The following is a 19,543-nucleotide window of genomic DNA, read 5'->3' on the forward strand; positions in this document are numbered from 1 at the left end:
GGTGTTGTTGAATTGGATTTAGTGTCTACCTGTTTGTTGAATGTGTCACGCGTTGTTTTATAGATTATATGATTGTTGTTATTGTTGAGCTTCTATATAGTCTTTCTCTCTCTCTTCTATGATGTTTCGTTATATTTCCTAAGGGTTTATATAATATATCTGTTATCCTTTCTTTTTTTTTCTCTTTCAACAAAGTATATCACAACGACTACGACTACTACTACTACTGTGCTATATTCTACTCTCTGGTTGTATTAAAGTTGATAGATATTCTTACTTTAGGTTAATGTGTTTGAGAGTAATCTTTTTATAATAATAAATTCGCATTCCAAACACAAAAGCCACAAAAAGGGGTGTGACTTCGAAGCGAAAAAAAAAAAAAAAAAAAGAAAAAGTGTCTGCTGTAGTTCAGCCAATACACCAAAAAGCGGGACATACTATCCAGAGTGTAATTGATTAAATATATATTTATTTTTAAAGTAATATGGTTTAAATTAATCCCATTGACTTTGATGATCATCCCATGGTTGTTGTTGAGGTGGTTGTTGTCTGTATGGTTGTTGTTGTTGTTGTTGTTGGTTAAAAGGTGTTTGTTGTTGTTGTTGTTGTTGGTATGGCATTTGTGGTTGTTGTTGTTGTTGTGGCTGGAATTGACTGTATGGAGCTTGTGGGGGTTGTTGATTCCATCCACCTGGTTGTTGTTGTTGAGGCATAGGTGGTTGTCTGTATGGTTGTTGTTGTTGTTGTTGTGGTTGCTGTGAAGGGTATCCTTGTTGTGGAGCCATTTGAGGTGGTTGTCCTCTAAAGTCTCTGTTGTCGTATCTTGGTTGCTGTTGTTGTTGTTGTTGTTGGTAGGGCATTTGTGGTGGTTGTTGAGATCCAGGGAATGGGTCTCTTCTGTCCGAGTAGACTTGTTGAGGTGGGTAATTGTTGGTTGGTTGTGGCCATCCACTTTGTGGTTGTTGTGATGGTGGTGGTCTGCTGTTGTACGACGATATTGGTGGTTGTTGGGATGGATAGTTGTTGTTGTTGTTGTTGTTGTTGTTGTAGGATTGTTGAGGTTGTTGAGGTTGTTGAGACCATCCACTTGATTGAGCGGGTGGTTTGTACGCAGACAAAGAGTTGTTATTGTTGTTGGCAACTGAAGTAGGAGAAGGTTTGTTGACAGGTGGACGTTGCAAAGAAGACATTTGTTGGTGTTGTTGTTGAGCTGCTTGTTGTTGCAACAATTGAGCATAGTTGTTTTTAAAGTGCTTGATCAACTCGTCGAGCGAGGCGTACATCTTTTTACGCATTTCAAATCCTTCGGGCTTGACGAGGATGTATTCGTGACGCGGACTGTTGGATGGTACGTGGTAGAGCACAATGTAGCCGGGACGTTCAATGGCAATACCAAAGCGGTAGGGGATGTGCTTGGGATTCTTGCTCTTTTCCTTGCGCATAAACTCGTCGATCTCGTCCTTGGAGCCGCTCTTCCAGTAGCGGTGTGTCTTGACGTCGTTGAGGTTGTTGATGAGATACTCGACGTGACGCGCCAAGATTTCGTCCAAACTGTCAAACTTGGTCTCGCCCATATAGAACGACTTTCCAAGACTGACGGCATTGGGCTTGTCGGCCTCCTTGATGTCGTGGTGCAGAATGATGCCATCCCAAAACTTGAACGTGACGGTGATGTGGTCGTGACCGCGACTGCTTGGACGGAGGATAGCTTCTCCGACAGGCTTGTCCTTGAGATACTTTTCCGCTTCCATAAAGTTCATCGACTTCCAGAGTGGATGGACGACATTACGTTTTTGTCTGGCTTCCTTCTTTGGCACTGGTCTTCTTTCAACGAGAGCCTTGGAGTTGCCGTTGTTGCCGCCAGACAACGATGTCATGGTCAAGAGAGCCGTTGGAGGGGTTGGATCGAGATTGAGGTACTTGTTGTCACCGTTCATCTTGAGGTCGTGGTAGATCATGTCCTCCCACTTGCTAATGTCCATGTCTGATGGCTTGCAGGATAATGTTACATTGAATCTCTCCTTGTCGACAGATTTGACTCTGCACGAGAGCGTGGTGCCACGTGGGAACGATTTGGTGTCTCCAGTGTCACTGATACAGTCCGATGGGATGACTGCTTCCAAACCATTTTCAAGTCTACATCTAACACCTTCCGGTGAGTTACGAATGGTAGACACTGATACCAATGTACCCGATTTAAAGGTTTCATCGGTTTCACCAGTCAACCAAGTGAATATTTGATCATATGTTGGTGGATGATAATAATTTCTAATATCTGCAAACGGTGATGTCAATTCATTCTTGATCATATATAATACCTTTTTCTTTTGTGTATTATTTCTACTTTCTAAAATATCTGCAAATGCATCCAAATCTAAAAAGAAAAATAAAAAGAATAAATTAAAATATGTTCTCTTTTATCTTTTTCTTTCTTTTGTTTTCTAAATTTACCAATTAATTCCAATTTGTTTGGTTTTGTCATAATTTCACTAACAAATTCAATAACAGATGAATCTTCATGGAAATCAACTGATTTATCAAGAGCATCAGCAGCAATCTTATAAGCCGAAGTATAATCTTCTGGATGAATTCTAGTATCATCAAGTGGATCTAAAGAAAAATAAAATAATTTAATAAATATTATTATTAGTTTGATTTCTTTCTTTCTTTTTTTTTTTATCTTTATCTTTTTTTTTTTTTTGAACATACTAAAATCTCTATAATCATCGAAATATTTTTCTCTAATTTGAATAAAACCTATACAATTTTTATATACAACATCTTGACCATTTAATAATTTTTCGATAGTTGTTCTTGAAGAGATGAAACCGCCACGACGAATGACAGAGTTTAAAAGGGCTTGGGCCTTTCTAGAGCCGAGACCTGCAACAAACTGGAGAGGTCCAGCTGCAAATTTGTGACGAATAAACTTGTTAATGTCGACGCCGACGGCATTGACGACATTGATAAAGCATCTGTGAAGAAGTTTCAAGAGATAGTCTTTTCCAATCATATCTTGAAGTGGATTAAGCTTGAGATAGAGAATATCGTTGGTGGAGCCAACGCAGAGGTTCGAGTACTCTGTCAATGGATCCAAGGCACATCGACCGACGGCGATGGCGTGCTTGAGCACAGCAGGATACTCTTTGAATTCATCGGTGAGTTTAGCATTGTTTTGGAGGGCCAGACCGATTTCGGGGTTGGCAAAGTAGACGTCGACCGACTTTTTGAGTGCATTGTCGTCGGTTAGACGATTGACATGGTCACGTACAACATCGAGGAGTTGACGACTCTCCATTTCAGTGCCCGATACCAACACGAGACGTGGTTGGTGTTGCTTGAGCATCTGGTGGAGACGGGCGTCGTCGTCTTGCTTCTTGCCCTGTACCATAGTCTCGCCAACACGGTCACACAAAAAGTCAAACTTGGCGTGTGCAACCACTTCGGCTTCAGAGTCGAGTACGACTGCCATGGTGGGGATCTTTCCACTTCCCCAACAAAACGACATGATCTTGAATGTACGCTTACGGTTGTTGTTATCGTCTGACTCATACTCATCGTCGTCATCGTCAGACGACGAGTTGTTTTGTGGCTGCCATGGTGCGACACGCAACTTTTCCTCGAGTGACTTGGCACACTCAAAGGCAACACGGTTGGATGCTTCGGTGAGCAACTTGTTACGGATTTCCTTGTCAAACAGGGGGTAGAGGAACTTGGTGAGTGCGTCAGCCAAGATACTGCGACGCTCCTTGTTCCATTGCTGCGAGATGGCGCTGGTTCCATCCGACAAGTACAACGAATCCATTTCAGGTAGAATGGTGTTGATGTGGACAGTCGAGGGGATGCCAATCGACGTCTTGATATATCCTTCCTTCTCGGCCTTGAGAATCAACAAATACTGTGTGTCGTCAAATTGGAGGAATGGTTTCTCACGGATATTCTTGACAGTGATGTATGGGTGGAATGCGTCAATCTCTTTGAATCCATGTGGAGTGGGTGTCGTGGTGATGTATGCATAACGACGGTAAATGACACGGATCGACTGACGCACATTGGGATCGAATCCAATGTCGTGTGCCATGAGATATCGTGTCGCTTTGAGCACCTCTTCCATCGTGTCTGCTTCGAGACAGATAAACTGAGTGGCAGCAGTCGACGGATCCTCAGAGTGATCGGTTGGCATATTGGTCATGAAATTGTCCATCAAATTGATGCCAAACTCTTGTGCCGACATACCATAGTACTTGAGAAACTCGCAGAGTCCAGCCTTGGCATAGATGGTGTACAGATCTCTCTTGATGGCACGCTTGAAACGTGGCTGTTGGGTGGGGGGTGGGTTAAAGTCCTCGCCGTTGGTCAAGAGGTTTCGGTTGATGTTGTTTTGGTCCAATCCATTGACCCATTGGAAGAGATCGTAGAAATCGGCAATACCCTCCTCTGACTTGCACTCTCTGACACTGGACAGGTAGTGTTCGAGTCGTGGATTGTTGTTGATGATACCTTCCAAGTTGCGCTTAGAGTTGACAAGATGCGCCCACTTTTCATCGAGGTCATAGATGTTCCAAAGATCCTGTAGTGTAAAGTATGTCTCGAATATATCCTTTTTGTATGTGTAGATAAAGGGTACCTCTAAAAGATCACGTTGGATAAATTTAAGTATACTCGAGATGGTTTCAATCTGTCTCAAGTCTCTACTATCCTTTGAACTATATGCCATCTCATAGATCCATTCTGCTTCTTCATATGTTTGTTTTTCTCCTGAATAATTTGTACCTTTTCGAGTCTAAACAGAAATAGAAAATAGATTAGAAACAAATGATTTAATCATGTGACAGACATATATATATATATAAATATTTACTTGTAATCTTTCAGGAACATTTTTCTTTCTAATATCTTCATCGGCATCTGTAAAATGTTTTTCTTCTAAAAGACTTGGTTCGTATTGTTCTTTGATGAGTGACAATGCATCTTTTTGTGGAACATCTCCAGATACATCTTCGTCTCCAAAGATTCCTTCATATATTCTATTATTTTTACTTGATCTGTTACTTCTGTGGATTGGTTTGTTATGTGAATCTACAACAAAATCGTCCATTTCATCTTCTGATTCTTCTCCAATATCACCATCATATCCTCTATCATCTCTAATCTTTCCTGAATCTAAATAAAAGATATGAGTAAAAGATAAACAAAGTCGACTTGATTTAAGAATTTAAATTACATACCATCTTCATCAAGTAAATCATCTATAGAATCTCTACCAGTATCACCAACTTTCATTTTCTTTAATCTATGTAATTTGCCAGCATCCTTGGCAGCTTTCTTTTCTTCTCTTCTTTTTCTTCTTTCTTCTTTTCTGCGTCTTCTCTCTTCTGGGTCTTCGTGCTTTCGACCATGTTTACGGTCTCCATGATCTCCATCTTCATCTGACTCTTCGTCCTTGTCTACGACGAAATCATCGTATTGGTATCGATCGAGATCTTCATCTTCGTCCTCTTCACTGCTGTCGCGAAAGCTACCTGCATCGCTTTCCTCGGCCTCCATGTCATGGTGATCACTCTTTTTAGTCTTTCTCTTTTTTGTTGCTCCAATCTCCTCTTCCTCCATATCTTGGTCTCTATTCTCCTTATCACTCATTGATTCTTCATGATGATCTTTTTCTCCTACAGAATGACTATCATCTTCGTCATCACTATAGTTATCTATTTATAAATAGATAGATAACAAATATTATAACAAATAAATAATGATAAGTTAGTTAATAAATGAAATAGTTTATTGTTATATATTTCTATCTATTTAATATGATAAGATCGATAGATAGATATCAAAGAGATCTATCTCTTTGGTTTTTTCTCGTCTAAACCTACTCTTGTTCATTGTTGATTAAATAATAGATAGCTGATGTGATGATAATGTTGCTATCAGTCGTAGAGATACTATTTATACACTTCTATCTGCTTTCTACTACTATTATATATTATATATCTACAACCAACTACAATAACAATAACAATGAACTCAATTCATTTATTTCTGAACATATTTGAAGTTGGTTTTTTTTTATTTTTTTTTTTTTGGAAGTTTCGCCTTTCCTGATTTTTTTGTCAAGCCCTGACTTTGATTTATTCGGTTAAAAGAAGGTGGAGTATTGAGATCAGAAACCGAGAGTATTTTGGTTTATAATATATACTTAAAAATATAAATACTTTGATATATGATTAGAATAATCAAACATATATTATTTTGGAAGGTTGTTTCCTTTCGTTTGTTTAACTTTTATTTAAATATAAGTGTTATTGGATTTGAGTAATTCAGTCCACAAATAATGACAGAGAGTATTGACAAGTTGAGAGGCATGTAAAAATTCTTGTTCATCAATTTCTTCTAGATTACAATTGTTGGCACCTTCTTTACGACATACAAAGGCATCTGATTCCTTTTCACGTTCATTGTATACCAATTCCAACATGAGACAGTCTACATTTGGGTTGAGAATGAAGAGATGTTTATCTGCGTCATTGTGAAGTTGACGAATACGATCACCACACGTCTTGACGAGATAGGAACATAACCCAACCCATACATGACCCATATTTTGGAATAGATTGATATTGGGTGAGACTAGGTCAATATCCATGGTCTTGATTGATTTTCTCTTGACCAAATGTGTGAACTGGCTAAACTCGGCAATGGTAAGAGCAGGTTCGTATGGATTTCCACGTAAAAGTTTGTTCCAGAGACGATCACGTTGAAAGTTGATACTGGCCTTTGTAATAATCTTGGAGAGTTTGGTACGTACCCATTCCTCGTTGATGCTCATTTGTTTGTTGGCTCGTTCAATATGATCGACTGATTTGGGGTTCATCACATGATGTGCAGATGGAGCATGTGACTGAGACTCTTTGTGGTGTTTGGGCGGTAGTGGTGATAGGTTTGGATTAGAGTTCCAAGACTGTTGTTGGTGTTGTTTAGTGCTAGAGGTATTACTACTACTACTTGGCATTGTGAGGTGTTGGTTATTTACAGGATGAAGCGGTGAAAAATGGTCGAGACGTGGGAATGTAGTATCGGTCGCTGTCTTTATAATAATGTATTGGAGTTGAATTTGGTATTTTGAATCCTCCATAATGAGGGATGGAATGACTGTTGTAGAGTTGTTGGACAGCTTCAACATATCCTTTTGGTCTTGGCCATCTTCATCTTGTTGTTTAGTATTCAAACAAAATACAACAACATCCCATGTAAAGGATGGTGATCCTGAGTCTGGAGACGTTGTACCACCAGGAATCGAAAAGAAAAGTGCCGGGAAGATACCTTTTTCATCGAGATGTGAGATTTGATAGTGTTGTACACTCTTGGTCAAATACTCAAACAAATAGATTGGCTCGATTGACACACCCAACGACATGATCGATTGATGTAGATGGCCAAAGGCATGTGCTGGAGGCTTGGGATAGTATCGCGACAACGACTGCATCATCTCGACAAAGTATTTGGCCGGTGGTGATACTTGTGGTTCGTGGTGGAGGGGTGAAGCAGGGGCAGACGACGACACATTGTTAACTCTTGGTGACTCTCCTGCTCTATCCTTTTGATGTGGTGAGTAATAGATGTGATTGTTGTGCAAAAAGTCATAGATCTGGCGTATGTGAAAGTCATAGACAAACGAGTTGAGATGCAGTTCGTGTGTGAATCTGCCATACTCTTCGGCAAACATATTGCTCAGATTCTTGGTGGTTGTTTGCAGATTGCTGCCTTGGGCGGTTGGTTGCAGCACGGCAAACAATTCACACGTCACTGACAAGTCACGGAACCCAATCTTGATGAGAAGCGATCCACCCTTGAACGTTTGCTGGAGATAGGCACGCAACGATCGTTTGGCAGTGGCAATGTACTCGTTTCGAGTGTCTGCTTCATCATTGTTGATGGTGATGATGATCTTGGCACTTTGCAACATCTTTTCCATGTAGTGAATGTACTCTCCCAGGAAAAACTCCATTGTCTTGCCCTTCCAGTCACCCTGACTCGTGAGTGATCTTTCAGACATGACCAGATAGGGCAGAGCATTGCCTTTGAGTGGTGCATGAACAATACCAACCAACGCTGGTGAGATTAAATGTGGTGGGTTATTGGCTGTCTGTTGATTACCGATTTGTTCTCTCGACGAATGACTTCCATCAAGATACTCGTCATAGAGGAACGGTACACATCTAAAGTGCACCAATCTAGACATTTTAATGATACTCTCGAGGTGATGTTTGGATGGTGATTTATCAGTATCGACAAAGAATGAACGTGCCTGTGAAAACAATGCTTTGGCCTCTGCAGCCTTTTCAACTTGATTGGCCAATGCTTTGATCTGGCCTACATATCGTTGTACTGGATCAGCAATGATTGGTAGTACAGTTGGTTGCTGTAATAGTTGAGTGTTTTGAATACTATTGTCACGTAGAATAGTGTCAAATTCTGGTAATGACTTTTTGGCCGTTGGTTGATTGGATGATGGTGTAGTTGTAGTTGTTGGATTGGCTGGTGTTGAAGAATTACTCTTGTTTCCAGTCGAGGTAGTTGTGGTTGTCGACGTAGCAGCAGTAGCAGGTGTATTATTATTTGCAGGTGTCGTCGTACTTGTAGTGGTATTCGTCGTAGGAGCAGCACTGGTCATGGGAGTTGTAGGAGTTGGTAAACCAAGAGCAGCGGGAGTGGCAGTCAAAGAAGATGATTTAATCATTCCTCTTGGTGCACTGGCAGGAGGAGGGTTGTTACCTACAAGAGAATAAGGAAGCTTCTTTGGAGTAGATGGATAATTAACAAACAAGTCAACATTTTCATAGGTGTATCTAACAATAGACTGGCTTCTGGCATCGGGGAAAAAGGAACTAATGGTTTGGTTGACAAAGTGTGGTTGAACGTGATTGAATAATCCCATCTTTTGGTGGAGCACATTGTTGAGCAGTGTTCGACGTAATGCCTTCCAAGTTTGTATACGATTGAGACCGGCTTGCAAAAGATCCAATTTAGACTGACTCCAATTATAAGTGTGTATATAGAATTGGTTTGCTTTGATCGTAGCGATAATAGAACATGTACGGTGGATAGGTTGGACAAGTTGGGGATCCTTGATGTGTGGATAATACAAATAATCGTCCGAGATGACAGATTGTTGTGAGGAAGAAGAAGGTGGTCCCTTGACAATAGCATTGGTACTACCAGTGATAGAAGAGATGATGGAAGAGGTTGAAGAGATTGATTCTTCGGTAAATGTCATCAATCCAGATGCAATATCAGTCATCGATGCCGAAACAACCGTGGTTGTAGTTGTAGTAGTTGTCTCTGATTGAATAATCTGATGTTGTAACTGTAATTCCATTGTTGTTGTTGTTGTTGTATTTTCTACAACTGGTTCTTGAATATTCTTTCCACCAATCACCAATAATTGATAATTATGTTTGTTTAACAAATTGATTCTATTACTATCTTCATCCAATGTACTTTGACTACTTGATCCTAATCCATTATTATTATTATTGGGTTGTTCTACTGAAACAATTGGAATAGATATGGTTGAATCTGAAATGTTGGTAGTAGAGGGAGTCGCAGCAGTGGCTACTCCAGTGGCAGTAGTGGATGGTTGTTGAGATCTCTTTGGAGAATATTTAACAAGAGGTGGTTTCTTTTCATCATTTTCATTTGTTGTTTGTTGTTCAGTGTACCATAGAGATGGATGCATCTTGGAATTGATATCATTAATTAAATCTTTGACATCTAGTAGGAAATCATTGGTAGCATAGGTTGGAAGATGGAATTGACCTGGTAACTTTATCTCGTTCATTGATGTGGTCGAGAGAGATCTACCAGTTGCCATGACTCTTTCAACAGGAGTGAGATACTCTGATTGGAGCGATGATGGAGTGACAATGGTTTGTGAGATAACTGTTTCCATCAAGTACTCGGTAAGAGTTTGGTTGATGGATAGTGTCAACTTATCAACCAATGCTTGTGCATTAATAGAACCTCTACACCAAATCTTTAGTTGAATATGATCAAAGAACTGGGGCTGATCCAACGAAGAGGAACTAGACATCGTTGATTTGGAGAGTGGAGTGGGTGAAGAGGAAGAGTTCTCCCTCTCCTTTTTAACTTCCAATACTTGTACACCAGACAAGAGCTTTTCAATGAGTTCTAGTTTTCTTGAAGAGTCTGCATTTGATGATAGTGTCATTGGAATATAGGTGACGGGGACAGCTGTCGATGGCACATCAGACTCGTTTTCTTGAATCAGATTCTCACTGACTGCACATCCAAGTGTAATGGTAGCTATACCCTGACCAATCGACGAGAGTGCCGATTGACTAGAGGACGATGCAACGAAATTATAGATAAATGTATAGTCTGATGGTTTTATCTCGTATTTGTCTCCTGCTGCTGCGTTTGTTTCACCTCCTCCTCCTCTCAACATGGACGATGACATTGGGATTTCCATTGTACTGCTGAGTGTACGGTGTTGTGATATCAGTCCTTCACCAGGTTGATGATGGTGTGTTTGTGGTGCCAAAGCACTATCATCACTTTTACTCATGACCATTGATGATGATAGTGGATTTGGACCACTTCCACTTCCACCGCTACCGCTGCCAGTAGTAAGATGCATAAGTGTAAGGAACTGTAAAAAGTTTTGTTTAACCAATTGAATAAACATATAGTCACCGACAAGTGCCGGTAGTTTGATGGTGGCGATAGTCGGGATGACATGAGGTGGTTTGATAAACTCGACATCTTCCATGGTGAGCTTGAGCATTGGATTACGAATGATGAGGTTGGAAATGAGTGCCAATGTGATGTTGGACAGCTTGACTTCGAGCATTTGATGGAGCTGTGTTGTGATTTCACTGCCGGGCAACTCAACACCAAACACTTCGACAAACAGGTAGTTTTTGCTGGGGTGGTGTTGTAGCAGCCAACATTTGCAAATGGGGAGAGATGGAACTGGACGACGGAGCACTCGGACGAGCATTGTGCATCATAGACTCTTTTGGTGGAGAGGTACCTGGTGATGGCGACGGTGAGTGTCTCGGCGATTGCAATGGGGTAGGTGATGGCGAGGTAAATGGTGACTCGGTCACTGTCGATCCCGAGCCAGAGGAAGCAGATGTGGTCGGCTCGCTGAGTTTAAGGTAAAAAGTATTTCCTCCACGCTCACGATACACAAACATATACTTTCTATTCGTTATTGCAAATGGATGTAATGCAATACTGATCAAACTACGAATAGCATTGGACGGACTCAAACGTTCATTGAGTGGTAACTGCATCGAATACACCAACGGACACGCAAACTCTCCATGTTTGAACGCTTTCTTTCTCTTTGCAGCGTCATTATATGATGATGGTGAGTTTTGGTGTGGACCACCCTTTGCCGACGACGAAGAGGGAGGTGGTGCTTCAACTGGAGGAAGCAACAATGGACTACACGAACGTTCGTGGAACAGTTGGTTGAGTAGGATCAACTGGTTGATTCGTCGAAGTACCTGGGTCAACTGTACGGATATCCTGTCTTTGATATCGAATGGACTGTAACGATGCTTGCAACGGTGCATAGAGAGTAGAGAGTCTTGCGAAGACTCTAGTTCAAACTCTGTAAATAGGTTGCTGTGGCTGTTTCGAATCGAGTCTCCTATGACGGACGAGCTGGGCGTGGTTGGGGGTGTCAAGTTGGGTTCGACGACCAACGACGAGATCAATCGTCCGCCTACAAACTGCTCACCAAACGACAGTGCTTCATTGACCACCTCTGAGAAAAAGTGTACCTTTAACATGTTTTTGTTAGAGTTGTACACAAAGATGAGCCAATAGGGAACGACATAGTTGGAGGAATTGAGGATAATATCTTGACTGGCCGATCCCGACAAAGCATTGTTATTGTTGTTGGTGGTAGTGGTGGGAGGAAGGGGAGGAGGTGTTGGAGGAAGAGGGGGCAATGGTGAATGAGAATAGATATCAACCAAATCCTTGTGAGAGTAGCCCCACTGTCCATCGTTGAGATAGGGTGATCCGTCAAACGACGACACCGAGTTATTGAGAGATAGAGAGGGCAGAGCAGAGTCAAACCCAGCTCCTGCACCCCCGCCTCGCATCATCATCGGCTCACCATCCAGAGGAGAGTAAGATGAAGATAGCATCGACGACGTTGGTTCATAGTAGAACAAGAGGTCGTTGAATCGCTTGAGTTTGATGTCGTTGGTTGCCGACAATGACAATGCTTCGAGTTGTGATACAAACATGGACGGACCCTCTTTAGCATCGACAAACAATAGATTGAGCGAGTAATTGTGTAAATGGTACAGCGGAGAACGGTAGTAGGACAGCCTATTCATATGGTAGATGACAAGGTCGAGTATTGGCTTGTTGATGGGTCTCACGCTACGCAGACACGTCAATATCTCTGCAGAGATGAGTGCGACGACCTGACGACGGTGGATCTTCATCACATTGAATAGGATACGTGGCAACGTTGACTTGAACGATCGCTTGCGATGGTGGTGGTGGTTTGGACGACGGAGATGGAGTGAGTTTGGCGATGGCAACACGATGCATTTAAATCGTAGATACGCCTTTTCCGGATTCAACTCACCAATCGTTGGGATATCGTCGTCATTGTAGACATTGGATCGCACGTCACCACCAATGGTAACACGGTACTGGTAGGGATGGAGCGAGTCGAGTGACAAACTGTAGCTGTCGTCTCCCTCTAATCCCGAAGACTGGTATCTCGAGTTGGCATGGAACAATATCAACTCCATCTTTACAAACAGTGGGAATGGGAAGAACCCAAACAAAGACGATCTCTTTTCAATGTCTTGTTCAAAGTCACCCAGCAATGTTTCAATCTTTTTGTCTAGTAATGCAGAATCGATAGCATTGGCATGGTGATTATTATTGTGTGAAGATGGTGAAGAGTGGTTAAACATGGTTCTATTGACTCTGGTTGGAGTACCAGTATTAGTACCGGTGCCATTGTCAATTGAGTTTTCAGAGTCACTGTCTGGATAAGTTTCATCGACCATTGTACTTTCTCTTTCGACCGATGAATCTACGCCAGTTTCCTCTTGTTCATCCTCTTCGGTTCGCATGTTTTCAAATTCATCATCGCGATAAATATCATTGTCGTCGTCGCTGTTGAGTAACTCCTCATCGTATGACGAATCTTGTTCACCTGCACCTTTGTGTTGTCTATCATAGTAATACAATTCCGTTCCTTCAACCTTTCCAAATTGTCCAAACATGACTTGTTCAGAGAATTTTCCATTCAAATATTCATTCACATCTCCATCATTCTTTGATTTATACAATATTTTAATTAATTGTGATACGTCAATCTAAACATCAAATAAATAAATATTAATATTTGTAATCCATTTGTCCATGTTTTGATTTTGTTTTTGTTTTTGTTTTACATACATCAACAATATATTCTTTACAAGCAGTAACACCATTGTTTACATCATTTGGATCGGTTGGGGTTTTATCACGAAGATTAGTGTATAATGCCTTGAGGTATGCTCTTTCAAATCCACTCTTTACCAAACGTATATATTGTCTGGTAGAATTAAGTTGTGGAGTGGTATGATGAATACTTTCATGATAGATACTCTTTTTCTTTTGATAATATAGTTGAAGTATATCATCACTATTACTACTTGTTGTTGTTACAGATGTAGTAGTGGCAGGATTAATATTATTATTCATATCATCGTTGTTCTTGTCCATTGACGATGATGATGATGATGTTGATTGTTGTGATTCATTAATATTAAATATTTTTAATAAATAATCCATTGTATGTCTAAATAAATGGAATAGATATATTAATATAATGTTTGATGTATATATATATAAATTTAGTACATACTTTGAATGTTCAACATCAATAAAACCTTTCATAGAACATTCATAGAATGAAATACAGAAAGATTTCTTTGATTCAATATCCTTACTCTCAAGGTTATGAGGATGAAGGAATGTAAATACAAAATCTGTGCTGTTGGTAGGTTTGATAAAACATCTTCCACCTTTTAATCTACAACTATGTGAAAATGAATCGGCAGGTAATTCAACTGAATTCATAGCTTTAATAATTTCACCAAGTGCCGAATATAATTTAATATTTGATTTAATTGATAATTGTCCTATTGAAAATAAAAATAAATGATTAGAATATATATATATTATGATTCTATTTGTTTCATACTTTGTTCAGGTGAAATATTATTTGGTATATGAATGATTGAAAATATTTTTTGAGTTTCTGTTGAAAATGATATGAGAGCATCAAGACATAGTTTAGGTTTCATTGCTGTGATTCGATAGACAGGTGAATGAATTGAACATTTAAATGGTAGCGATAAATTATGTTCTGGGTATAGAATTGATTTAAGTTCGTTTACAGGATCAGATGATACAGATATCGATAATAAATCACTAAAACTACAAATTGCAGATACAATATGTCCATCTGCTTCTTCAATCCATTGTTTAAATAATATAAATAATTCTTTCTACAAAAATATAAATAAATATATAAATATTATTAATACCAAATAAATTATTTCTTTTTTTTTTTTCTATTTTTCTATTTCTTACTTCATAAAGTATACAATTTGGATTAGATGATGAAGATAAATAACCTTTTTGAGGTTCCATCCAAAACTCAATGACCAAACAATGAGGAGAACGTAGGTATACGATATATTGGAGTGTAGTATATACAGGAGTATCGGCATCGTCGCTATTGAGACAAACATCCTTAAAGAATAAAAAGGTTGACAAGTTGATCAGAGTGAAACCTTCACACAATCTCTCCTTTACAATGAATCCAATGGCATGTTCACAAGTCTTGGTATCACCGAGATCATACACCCATCTATGACTCCACAAGTAGTTTTTGAGATCAGGTGACACCATATAAGGTGTATGTTGGTGATAATGGAATGAATGAATCGAGCTTGGATGTTGAGATGGTTGGTGAGAACCTTGAGATTGTGGTTGTTGTTGTTGACTTTGTTGACTTTGACTTTGTTGTTGTCCTCTTGCAGAAGTTGGTGGTGATTTCTCTGAACCATTTGGTTGTTGTTGTCCATTTGGAATTGAGATGGATGGTACACTGTATCGTGACGATTGTTGTTGGTGTAGGTTGGTGGCAGACGAAGATTGTGATAGTGCAATATGGGTGGCAGATGACATGTTGTTCATATTATTATTATTGCCAATAGCCGATGTAGAAGCACTGCGTTGGTGGTGAGCACCACCGTGTGAAGAAGAACTATTGCTCATGTTTTGTGGAATCGATGTCAACGACGTGCTCGACGGAAGTGAACTCATCGAAGACGGTGAGAATGCCGGGCTCGACGTAGGACTGTTGTTGAGTGCCGAAGTATTGTGTGTCACCTCGAAATCATACTTTACGAGGATACGACGCAACTCACGATCGATGGGACGGATGGCATGGACGTCTCGACCAGAGGTTTGGTCGTCACCTCCGAGCATGCGCGAAGCCTGCTTTCGACGATCAATGTCGTGCATGAGGTCACCACTCAACTCCTCCTCCATCTCATCGACATCAAACGAAGAGATGGGTAAAACGATCGAGGACAACTCCCTCTTCATATTGTTGATGGTCAACTCGCGCACCGCTTCCGATGTCGAGAAGAACAACAAGTTGATCGTAGCAAACCCAGCAGCGTCCCAGTGGAATCGTAAAATACAAAAGGAGGTTGACGGGAAATGCATGTGAAGGTTGGGATTGGCACCGGGTGTCTGGGTGGTTGCCAACGACGGGCCGAGTGGAGGTGAATGCAGAGAGGGTGAGGTGGTCGACGGAAGGAATCGTACAAACAAATGTCCATAGTTCATGTTGAATGTATGATTTGCCCATTTCGAGCAATGCTTGAGCAGCTGATTACGCGACGCGTCGTACCGTATGACATAGTTGACCGACTGCTGCGTGCACGGTGCAGTTGCAAGAGCAATGGTTGGCGAGAGGACGACACTGATCGATTCAGCACGCAACCATTTCTCCCACGACGAAAAGCTTCCAAGATGGTTCAACATCTTGAGGAAGGAGGTAGCCTGTGTCTGTTGTGCCTGAATAGGGTTGATGGTGGTGACTGGCGGCACTGTAGAGGGTTGACATTGCAAAAAGATGAGTGACAATAGCTTGTCCTTGTCAATAATGGAATTGATAAATTGTTGTAGTTTGATGACCGATTGCGACGTCGATGTTCTCTTGCTTGAGCTGGGAACACTTCCAGCTCCAGTATACTCTCTTAGAAATTCATAGTATGCAATGATATCAATGGCCACCCTAACATTTAACTTTTGTGAAAACGATGCATGATGGTTAAGATCTTTGCCACCGTGGTGTGACGATGATTGATCAATTGCATCTCCTAAAAACTTGATTCTATATTCTAATTTAATATTTGGTAACCAATTAAATAATAAACTAACTCCTAATTCTAAAATAACAAATAAATAAACCATTTAAGATAAAATTTAAATTTTTGATTTATCAACTTACCTGAATCTGGTTTTTTTAAAGAAACTAATTTAACATTGAAACCTTCTCTAATACGTAGATCCAATAGTTTTAAAACATCAACTTCGACATTGTAATCTTTGACGGCAGCTTTGAGAAGTGGAACTTGGGGAGGTGCACCAATCCAAGGGAATGGATAATCAACAGCCATCAAAGTTTGGATAGTTGCCATATTACTACTATAGGTTTCATTGGCAATAGCTGTATTCTCTTTGGAAGTTGATTTGGATGGGTATAGATTAAATGTTTGTTGTTTGTCAACCATCAGTGTGGTTTGCTGTTGACCATATTGATGGATATTGGTTGGTTTAAGATCCTCTGATGTTACCGTAGAGGATGGTGATACGTTTGACTTTAGAGATACTGTCATTGATGTAGATGATGAAGACGACGACGACTGACTCATTCTATCAATTCTATAAAAATAGTTTGGTAGATGATGATGAGAAGAGTGGTGGTGGTGGTGATGGTGATGGTGATGTTGATTGTGACCGTGATGATGATGTTGATGACTTGTATTAATGATAGAGTGTAATTTGTTGGGTGAAAACTCTCTCACTAGGAAACAATGCTGCAATTCAATAACCTTTTCAATATTTGATTGCTGTTGTTGTTCAAGTTCCAATTGTCTTTGTGGATCATTCAAACTTTGTTGGTGATTCTTGTTCTTGTTGTTTTTTAAACTTGCTCCTCCCTTTTTGTGAGTAGAATGACTACTACTACTATTTGAAAATATAAATGATAATCTATCTCGCTTACCATTCTTGTACCATTGTTTCTCAACATTCTTTGGGAATACTGGTAATGATGATTGATCGAAAAATGATCCATGTGTACTAACTGTCAAAAATTTTAATATATCTAAAAATAGAGAGATAAAAAGAGAAAAAAAAGACAATTAATAACCTGTATTTTTGATCAAATTGTATTATGATTAAATTTAAATTACCAGTATCAGGAGTATAACCAAAATCAGCATGACTGTAAACACCACTACCAACTTGTACAATGTTACAAGCAATATCATTACGATTAAACATCATGATTGAATTGTCAAATATCTTTAGATCATTGTCACCCATTGATGTGACAGCATCGGTGATGATTGTGATTGATGGACATGCTCCAACGGGCATGACCGATAGTGCCAGTTGACAGTGTGAAAACATGGTTGTCAAATCAGTTGTTGGTATGTCATCGTTTGCTGCAAATGCCTGTGCCACTTGATCCTCAAATTGTGCCAATTCCTCTTCTATCTCGTCCAATAGTCCAAAGACAGTATCGCTATTCACCAATGCACATTGAGTAATTACTTTAAAAGTTGGATGAATTCCTTGAGCCATAACAGTTACATAAATACTTGGTTCAAACTAAAAAGATTAACAAAAGTGATATAAGTATAAGATTGACAGTCAACTATATTATAAATATACAATATTGTATATGTGTCTTACATTTAAATTATTTGTTTCAAATGGTAATGCCAATGATAATAATATTGATTGTAAAGATTGGAATACATAGTCGATGAGAATGGTACCAGTGACTGGATCGATTGAAGACATTGATGGTGAAAGATCGAGATAGAAAACGAGCATATACACTGAAGATAGAAGAGATATTTGTGTCTTTGGAGTCATTGATATGACTGGTAGGTTATGGTATTGACTTTGTTCGTTTACTGTCACTGTATGTATTTCTTCTTGTTCATCTACTGCCGATCCATCTTTACTTTCATTGTCACTATAATGTTGTTGTTGTTCTTGGTCGTCGTCGTCGTCTTGATCGTCATCATGATCATGATCATCTTGATCATTGTCATTATTGTCTTGATCCTTATCAACATCCATGATTGTCTCTTGACCACCACCATTGGTATTAGCAACCAATGATGATGATGACGATGATTCGTCTTGCTCATCTTTTGGTGATTCTTTTTTGAATGAATCTCTTTGTATAATACCACTTTTACTTCCTCTGCTACTACTTCTACTACTGCTACTTGAAGAATCAGAGTCATCTGAATAATCATAATCATCACCGTTATTGCTACGATGATCCAACTCTTGTTCTGATCGTAGTCTTTTTAATCTTCCACTTCTATGATCGAATCGTCTAAAAGTACCTCTTAGGGCATCTATATGTTTTCTATGTAGATCTAGTATAGTTCCACTCTCTGACAATGATACATATAATATAATGATTGAATCATCTTTATCTAAATACTATAATTTAATAATATCAAAAGAAAGGGTGAGAGAGAGAGTCAATACATATACATCATATCCTTCCTATTCCAATGTTAGAAAACAACTTACTCTTATATTTGAATTAGTAGACAATAGATGTTTAAAGTACCATAGAGCTCTATCTGATCTGTAAAAGGTATAGTCTTTGATGAAGATCAACAAGTTGTCTGCATCAGTCTTTACATTACTCTGTATTGACAGACCACTGCCTCCACCACTAACTGTTGTTGTCGTAGACATGTTGATGATGGTCTATAGTCCAAAGCTAACTAACTAACTCTCTAACTATCTACAGTTGATTGAACAAACAAACAACAACCAACACTATCTATCTATTATTAATAATGATGATGTTGGTTGGTTGGTTGAAGTTCAAAGAACAACGATATATATTAATATGTATTATTCTAATACAATACTATACTACGAGTAGGTATGTATGATATCTGTGTTGGTTTACTACTAGTAGTTAAGTTGGTTGGTTTGGTTGGTCAGCGGTTTGAAGATAATAGTTGTAATAATCTTCAAAGTCACGTGACACCCACCTCAAGGTACAAACAAACAAAATCAGTTTTTTATTTTTAATTTATCTGTATGTCAACTCAAATCTCTTTCTCTTTTTGTTGTCAACAGGGTTACGGTTTATTTATTTTGTTGTTTATATTTATATAACAGGTTATATTATAAAAGAAAG

General features: G+C 39.3%; 3 protein-coding genes across 3 annotated transcripts; all 3 read right to left on the reverse strand.

Annotated features, from left to right (window-relative positions):
• Positions 1-494: 494 nt before the first annotated feature.
• Positions 495-5,883, reverse strand: spt6 (SH2 domain-containing protein; the record flags this gene model as incomplete). Its single annotated transcript, XM_004350916.1, has 6 exons — positions 495-2,374; positions 2,452-2,610; positions 2,710-4,783; positions 4,862-5,163; positions 5,229-5,705; positions 5,874-5,883. 6 exons carry the CDS (start codon positions 5,881-5,883, stop codon positions 495-497), a joined length of 4,902 nt encoding a protein of 1,633 aa, XP_004350968.1.
• Positions 5,884-6,286: 403 nt separating this feature from the next.
• On the reverse strand, positions 6,287-10,789 carry DFA_12030 (uncharacterized protein; the record flags this gene model as incomplete). The annotated part of the gene is made up of 1 exon (XM_004350917.1): positions 6,287-10,789. The coding sequence occupies one exon, from the start codon at positions 10,787-10,789 to the stop codon at positions 6,287-6,289; it is 4,503 nt and encodes a 1,500-aa protein (XP_004350969.1).
• Positions 10,790-10,907: 118 nt separating this feature from the next.
• On the reverse strand, positions 10,908-19,089 carry DFA_12031 (uncharacterized protein; the record flags this gene model as incomplete). The annotated part of the gene is made up of 12 exons (XM_004350918.1): positions 10,908-11,641; positions 12,638-13,382; positions 13,465-13,849; positions 13,916-14,192; positions 14,255-14,561; positions 14,647-14,808; positions 14,872-15,663; positions 15,895-16,520; positions 16,583-17,461; positions 17,550-17,970; positions 18,034-18,825; positions 18,919-19,089. The coding sequence occupies 12 exons, from the start codon at positions 19,087-19,089 to the stop codon at positions 10,908-10,910; spliced, it is 6,291 nt and encodes a 2,096-aa protein (XP_004350970.1).
• Between the last annotated feature and the right edge of the window lie 454 nt (positions 19,090-19,543).

This window comes from Cavenderia fasciculata (assembly GCF_000203815.1).
Source record: "Cavenderia fasciculata unplaced genomic scaffold Scf_EUAJFUG02HR96I-5, whole genome shotgun sequence".
NCBI lineage: Eukaryota > Evosea > Eumycetozoa > Acytosteliales > Cavenderiaceae > Cavenderia > Cavenderia fasciculata.